This window comes from Leptosomus discolor, chromosome 7 (assembly GCF_034619465.1).
Source record: "Leptosomus discolor isolate bLepDis1 chromosome 7, bLepDis1.hap2, whole genome shotgun sequence".
Classification (NCBI taxonomy): domain Eukaryota; kingdom Metazoa; phylum Chordata; class Aves; order Leptosomiformes; family Leptosomidae; genus Leptosomus; species Leptosomus discolor.
The window spans coordinates 13181590-13190111 of NC_141397.1; the positions used below are offsets into that span (position 1 = coordinate 13181590).

Consider the following 8522-nt stretch of genomic DNA (forward strand, 5'->3'; position numbering starts at 1 on the left):
ATGTCAATCAGGAAGGAAATGGAATATCTGTGGATTGTCACGTGAATTAAAGCAAGACTTTTCAGACAGCAAAAACAAATCAAGATAAAAATTGCTTGAGACTGGATCTTCACCCCTTTGATGTTTCAGATCTTTAGTGTCTCCCACTATCCTGTTTCCACCCATATGGGTGCACCTGTATGTGTAAGACTTATTTAAGGTAAGTTAGCAAAACTGAAAACACTTAACTTCAACCTCTCAAAATACTCCTGAAGGAATACAGGGAGCAGTAGGGGAGGAAGAAAAAAAGAGCAGTAAAGTATATAACCTGGCAGATAAATTGCTTTAGCATATGAAACTTGGATTAAAAAAACAAATTAAGGAAACAAACATCCATATTAGAGTAAATAATTTTAAAAAAAAAAAAAAAAAGGTGTGGGGGAGTAAAAGAACATAAAATCTGATAACCTACAACTTTAAGGTTTAAAAACTTACAGAAAATTCTCAGTAAGATCTCTGCATGTAAGCATCATGACTGAAGAGAAGGCATTTACTTAAAGAAACCGAAAACATTTTAAAAACTTAACTACAATTTAAAAAACATTACAGACCAACTAACATGTTAATCTGAATAGAAAAAAAATCTAAAGAAAAACACTGTGTACTTACTATCATCTAGTGTCGTGAAGTCCAGGAATCGATATTCATAGCAAACATCTATCTTGGTTTCTACCTGGGGCCTCTTCAAAGTTGAATAGATATTACCGGGTCGTTTTTCATCATGCTTCTCTAGTTTGTTCAATCCACAACCCATTTCAGCAGCTCCTGATAGAAAGAGGCAGGGAAAGGGAAAAGGGAAAATGCATAAACATAATTCATTTTGTTTTTTTTCTTTCCAGTTTCATGCACCACACTAGTACATTATGGTTATTTTTAATTTTTAAGTACAAGCTGCCTAAAAACTATATAAAATAGTATAATTAAATAAACACTCAGATAGTAACTGAAGTATATACTACTCATATCAACCCTCAGGCATGCTATTATTTTATTGGCAAATTGACAGTTTAATGCATATATTTTCCATCTTTCAAATCTATTCAATAGTACACTCTAGAAGACACATGTTCCATTATAAAAAGTGGCTGAAAATGCAAAATAACTTGCTAATATAACAGTTGACAACTTAGTAACAATTTCTATATATGCAGTTACTATGACAGCAGATCATATTATCTTTTACACAGATCTCTGTAACATTCAAATTAATATCTTGACTTGCAATTCAAAGGAAAAAGCAGGTTTGCAGAGAACTATCAGCACATAGAAGACTACTTCCTTGCACCTCCTTTTTTCAGGTAAACCACAGGAAATAATGGCGCTTCATAAACGCCATCTTTAAACCAGAAGAGGCACATAACCACAGAACGGGACTAGATAAATCTAGTTCTCTTTAATACACTGCCAGTCCCTAACATTTTCAAGGATTACCCCTGACAACTATTCTGCTGCACAGCAAATGTTTCTCCATATTCTGCATATTACGGCTCATCCGAGGATGAAAGAATGGAAGAATAGCTTGGCGAAAATACTCAGCGATCCAAATCCTCTCATTCCTTTTCAACAACGCTGATCGGACTGAGGCACATTATTTTAACCAGCGGTGAGTATGAAAAGACAAAGACACACCAGCTAGGCACCTGAGGCTCTTCATTACAACCCACCCAACATCCTGCCTCTGCCCACACAAAGAAACTCATGCTTTGGGGACGGGGAGGGAAAGGCAGAATAAAGACTCAGTGAGGAAGAGGGGCTCCCGCAGGCCACCCCGGACACTTCAAGGATCCATTCAGTGCAAACGTGCTGCATGAAGCTTCACAAAGATCAGTGTTTCAGCCTCCCTGCAACCTCTGACGGATAGCAACCAGCGCCTGAAAAACTTCAGTCACAGACTAGGGCTGTCTTTACCTTGACAGTTAATAAACATAAAGCAGCAAATGAAAAACTAATTCAGGTTCTCTGTCTCCAAAGAGGTGCTTGTAAGCTTATGCCACAGCTGCAGCCCCCAAATCATTAGAAAGTTAGTAAAATTTCCAGCCCCAATGTATTTGGAATCTACTTGTAGGAATTTATTTATACTTGTATTGTGTTTTAACTTTTATAATTTTTGTCCCTCCCTCATATTTCCTTGTGAGATCAATTTTATGACTAATTACCAAATCTCTTCCCATATTTTGCTAAGATAAATGTGCTCAAGTCCTTTCAAGACAGGATCTCTGCTGTCTTCACCACCTCACTCACTTTCATTTGCATCACTCCTGTTTTCATTTCTCTACACGAATACAGGTGACCATATGCTCAAAATGAGATCTTAACAAGGCCTAGTAAAATAACACTGATGCTTCCCTGTCTCTACTGCACGTAAAATGCCTACCGCACCCAAAATCATCGTTCACAACTGAATCTCATTCAGTCTACCATTAGCTTCCCAGTAGACAAAGATCCCATTTCTCTTAATTTTTATCCAACATAGGTAACTGAGGAGTTTTGAACTCATCCCCCATAACTTTGCTCTATTCCTTTGCATTTCTACTACTCGGTAATAATCTCATCCCATTCTCCTGCACCACTGGAAGACATTCCAGGCTGAGCAATGCTGCCCACCTTCACATCCTCTGCAGAGTCCGTAAGCGCATACCTTATTGCAGAGTCACTAATAAATACATCAAAATAGGACTGACCAACATCGAACCTTAAAAAAAAATACCATAGTAAATATTTCATCACACAGAAACTGGAAGCAGAAAAAAACATTTGCTAGAAAGACCAACAGCATCAAGAAAAATGGATGATGTGCCACATGTGTTACTGAGTTTTAAGTATTTGGGGGATTCATCCAACAGAAAACAACCTCCCTGCTTATTTTGACAGAAAAGTAAAAACTACTTTATTTTAACAATTTCTATAGATGAAAGCTAAGTTTGGGATTTTTTTCTCCGTCTTCTAACATTAAAGACTAAAAATCCTCACAATATTTTCCTGTTCCCAAAATGATAGTTTCTAACTTTTTGTAATGACAGCTACTACCATTAAGTAAAAAAAAAGGACTGGTCTTTCATATACATAGCAGCTTCTTTCTTTTGCCTGTGCAATAGCATTAGCTTAGTCTGAAACATTATTTAATGTATATCGTATATTATTAATGTGCCTAACAAGATACTATGCACATTTCCATGGTCTCTAATGGAACACATCTAGCAGTAAACTTGTGCTTTAATGTATTGTAGAGTGAGGAACTAAGAGAGCAGTAAGTGTTAGCAAGTGTATCAGATTTCTTGTTTCAGTGATTGCCCGGTAATTCTTACACATCGTAAGTATACAGCACAGCATCTTGTGAGGAAAAAAATTCCATTTCAGAGGTCATTAGGCAGCAGTGCCTGCAACCCTTAGTTATAGAAAGGGTCTGAAATCCATGGGACTCTTCAGACAGTGCTGGCTGCAGAACGAGGCCTTGAGGACTCAGTATTTCACATCTCAGTTTTGCATTCTTTCCTAAATTGGGCTTAAAGTGCTAGAAAACACAAGGCTGCTCTTCCAGTGGCAGCCACGGACACTCTCCTATGTTTTTCTAGCAAATATTTCCTCAGCCCTTTTGAGAAAACCAGTCCACCCTCACTGACCATGCAGGTAGTGACCTCTGCAAACTCTGCCAACCCACTAAGTCATTCAGTGTGGAGACATCTGCCCACTTGGGACTGGACAGAAAGCATACATTTTTTTGTATTAATTGACTAAGTGACTGCTTACCAGAAGGCTGATTTTCACCTTCCTGCTGCTTGGCTAAAACTTCAATTAGCATCCTTGAAGATAAACACTTTCCCACATCTCATTAAGTATAGACAATTATATTTATGATACTAAAGCGCACACATATGGAAAAGGATGTTTTCACTTGAATAAAAATGAGGTATCAGTAGAAAAAGTAAGTTTCACAACATCACAATCTTTTCCACAGTAATTAGGATGCAAGTGCTGCAGCAGTAGAAAATAAATCTTCAGAAATAAAGTTCCAACCTTAATACAGGAGTCTGAGTATTAAAAAAATCCAGAGAAGTACGAATACTTGAAGTTTTCTCAAAGATACTAACAATGTGTATATGACAAGTAATCACCGAATCACCAAATTCTGCTCAATGTTATCCCACAAACTTCCTACTGGGACAGCTTGCTTTATAACCCTCCAAAGATTTTTAACACTAGTTACTACCCTCTTCCTCCCTTTCCTTTGCAGCAAAGTTAGTGCTGTTCAGAGTCTTTCCATGCCTGTCTGAAAAATATTTCCTTGCCTTTCAGTTACAAACCTAGCTGCCAACAGCACATTATTCACCTTCTTAATTTTCTACGTTGACGTTATCAAAGAGTACTGTAAGAAGTGTTCATCATTAATGCATTTAATGTAATCTAAACCTACTTCGACCCCCTTTTTCAGCTGGTATATTGTTTTGCTATATACTGTACTACATGTATTTATCCTGGCTTTCTATACTCGCATGGGAATTCTACTGGTTTTATTCAGTATTGTAACAAAATATTATCACTAATATTAACTTTTTAATAAATTAAACAAGTTATTCAAAAACACTGTAAAATTTTCAAATATTTTTTGCTCTGCAGTAGGTTCTAAGACAAACTTTTTCATTAATGTAAAATTTAATTATCAACTCACTAGTTCCATAGTTAGAAGAAATACCTTGAGTGAAAGGAAAAGTAACATCTAATGAAGAATATTAATCATTAAAATTAAGATTTAGCTATGGGCTCTTACAGCTACACCTGCTGGAAAAACTACTTCTGTCCACAAACTCACTTAGATTGTGAATTAATCTTATACATGCTCTATGATCTTGATAATCTCTAAAATCGTTCTTGTGTTCAGCCACATGATGATAAAACTAGAACTGAAATGCAGATCTAATAGCAAATTGGAATTTTTTAGTCTATATCTCATTTTTATTTCGTGAAACATCAAAAATGGAAGGTGCAATGAGTTGCAGAACAACAGCAATGCCTACAGTCAATTAATTCCTAAGTTTGTCTTGTGAATGACAGCAAAGGTGCCCACTGGTTAGGAAATGAGCAGTTTGCTTCTGCAAAAGGAGTTCAAAAATTTAACCCAGGATTTGTACATCCCAAGCAAACGCCCAACCTGCAAGCCACCGAATAAGCCTTTTGCCTCCACCACCTCCTCACCATTACTGTCCTTCGTCATGTATTTCAGGAGTAGATGAGCTCTGGGGAGCATCTGGGGTAACAGGACAGAAACCCGCCCCAACATGGCAAGTGACCTGTCCCTGAGCACTCCTTCCCAATGCAAGTTTTATTGAAATTGGTACCGTCCTTTGCCATGAAAAAACAAAAAATAACAACAAATTGTACTCAGCAAAAGAAAAAAAAAAACCACACTATTTCCATTTTTAAGCACCTCTGTGATCCATGAAAATGAGTGCATCTTGAATAAAATACCAGAATTTTTGTATTTCTTTTAGAGATACTTGCTAAGTTTTCAACTCATCAACTCTGAACTTAAGCTTTGTTAAATTACCTTCCGCAGCTTGGGTTTGCTTTCTCACTTTACTAGCTTGCGTTTAAAACAGATGTAATACAACAAGTTCAGAATCGGCAAAGAACAACAAAAAATATGAAATAATATCATGTAGCCAACAACTTATTTTCTTGTTAATAGCGGTCCAGGCCCCAGGATTCCTTTTCAGCAGGAAAAAAGCACAAAGAAGAGAAGAAAGAAAACCTTGCCTGCTATCTGTTTTTCTGTTTGGGGTTTTTTTGAGAACAAACAGAGCTAATTTTCTGATGCACCACCCCCTCCTTTCATGGAACTCCATAACAATTTATCTCCAAGGAATAATAACAAAAATTACACTGAAACTTAACAGACCCACATGGCTAACGGAAGCTTGACTAGATTACAAGACTAAGTAATTTAAGTGATGTTTATCAACTAAGCATATATTGGCTAAGCAGTTTATTTCAACTATACCAATATCACAGAAAGCATCATGTCAATGACTGCTTACAGGGATGATTTGAAAAGAATTCCTAAACGATTCTTTTAAACACTTCTAATATTGGAGTCAACTGCTAAGCACATAGCATTAGACTGAATATTCTAATACACATGTAAGTGCAATACACTACCACCTGAAATAGAAACAAGGTAATTTTAATATTTACAATGGCATCCAAAGAAAACAGCCAAATTATGCTACTGTCAGCTTGCTTTTAAGCACAATTAGTGACAACAAGCTTGCTTGCATTAACACATTTAAAATGTTAATTGTCCAAAACTAGTGCCCTAATTTTGTAAGGTTTGTCATGAATTAATTTATTTTTTAAAATACGTATCATGAGCTACTGCTAAAGTTCCTTTCACAAAATTATGGAATACAATGTTCTTACTCATGAGTGCAGCAGCTGGGAAACAAGATAACTGCAATGTATTAATAGGTTTTCTCTCTCAATTTTGGTTAAGTCCTTTCATCCTGGTTCTGCCTTCCATGGGTAATACTCAGCTACCTCACAGGGACGCTGGAAGGCTTTTACAAATAATTATAGGACTTCACAGTTGTTGTGCAGTAATGAGACACACTTATTTTCTTAAACTCTCACTCCTGCAATTCTGACCTTTCCATTTTCAAAAAAATAAGCACTTCATGCTCAGCTCAGTTCACTTGCTGGCATGTGGTCACTTAATTCTTGCACCCTTCCCAGTATACAAAACATCAGAGTGTTTAGTCCCCCATTCAGCTCTAAACAAACCCTGAGAGAGCTGGGAAATTACAGCAGAGTCCCTTTCCTAGCATAGTTAAAGCAATGAAGCAGAAGAGGAATAACGAGGCAAAAAAAACACCAGACAGAGAAGCATAACCGAAGCAGAGGATTAAAAACACCAGACCTGCCAAACTGGCTGTACAGGTAAACAAAGAAAGGAGAACAGTATGCTAGGATGATCCTTTATAGGTTCCCAGAATACAGCCATGCTCCTGACACATCCCCATTTTTCCCCCTCTGACTTATCACTGTATAGTTTTTCTGTGGGATTACACTTACTAAGAGGGAAATTCTGTACGGAGAGATACCTACTTGGTCGTTTTTGAAGAGTACCACCGTACAGGTAACTATGTAAGCAAATATTCAATAAACAATAAGTAACAATTTTTATTTGTGGGGAAGTATCAGTTATTTAAGTAACTAACATTTACCAAGTAATTTAAAAGACTCTCGGACTTATTTTGAAAATATAAAGAACAATTACCATAAATCAGTCCTATCTATTGCTGGATGTCACAACTGACTGGTTTTTTTCATCGTATACCTACAATTTGACTAGCACTATCAGGATTTTAGACTTGCAGCTGATAACTAAATCTCTGCTTATAGAAAGGCTGGTGAAAGAATAATCCCAGATTTATTTTTTATGATTGATTTTATTTAAATTAAACGGTAGAGCAACCCAAGTAAATCTGCAATTAAGGTTTTCAATTTCAAAAGGCATACCTCAAAAACTAAGGGAATGCATTAGTGAAATGAACAAGAACGAAAAGTTGGAGGACGTGAGCACAGGGGAGGTCTGGAACATGTTTAAACTACAATATGAATATCTGCAGAATTTGTAACCCAAGAAGTGACAAGAGAATTCATAAGAAGGTTTCCAGACCCAGTGAGATGAATTACCTAATAAAGAAGGAAAGGTAGAATAAGCAGAGAGCTTTCAAGGGACAGGAAACACCAGTGTAAAGTCGGACCAAGAAACACCAGCATAAAGCTAAATGTGCCAGAAGGCAAGCCCAGTTAGAGAGGCCAAAGATACCACAGCTGAATGGAAGCAGAATACAAATCAGGAGGACTAATTCAGACTCATACCAAGAGCTCTGGAAGACCTGTCATGATGAACCGCAGATCCATCTGCTAGAATTAAAAACCAAAGTATTGCACCAGGTTTGGTACCTACCATCTACCTAGGAGACAAGAAAATGTACTGCCTACACAAAAAAAGGAGGAAAACATAATTTGGCCAATTAAGATAATTGCTAGTCTAGCCTCAAGAGTTTTCTAAGCTTTGGGAAGACACAGATAAACACAACGGATTCAGTAATGTTAGAACAGACTACCCTGATAGGTCTTGTATACACAAGTCACAAAGGAAGCACAGCCCTGGCATGCAGCATGTCAAATAGCACGCCACTGTGATAATGTGATTTCAACAAAATATTACCAGGTGCTATTGTCTTTATTACGGTGTTCACGCTGCTGCCCCGCATAACACACACTTAACCTCCTCTGTGCTGTCCTTGGGCCTGCAGGCTACCTCTGCGGGCTCCACGCCCAGAACCAGGGGCTGCCACAGCTGCCCTTAACCCTTTCTAGGGAATTTGCATGTGTGTGCATGGGTGAGAGGGTGGGAGGAAGAAAAGCAAACAAGATCAGAGAGAACTGGTGGAGGAGTAAGGCAAGTGTTGTGTTGGTGC

At 37.5% G+C, this 8522-nt stretch overlaps 1 protein-coding gene across 1 annotated transcript in view; it reads right to left on the minus strand.

The window, feature by feature from the left end:
- The window catches only part of RFTN1 (raftlin, lipid raft linker 1), an 86594-nt gene extending 85798 nt beyond the window's left edge, over window positions 1-796 (minus strand). Inside the window, exon 1 of the mRNA XM_086468267.1 lies at window positions 649-796. Coding sequence (XP_086324393.1) covers window positions 649-793 — 145 coding nt within the window. The 5' untranslated portion in view covers window positions 794-796. The remainder of the gene's footprint in view (window positions 1-648) is intronic.
- Between the last annotated feature and the right edge of the window lie 7726 nt (window positions 797-8522).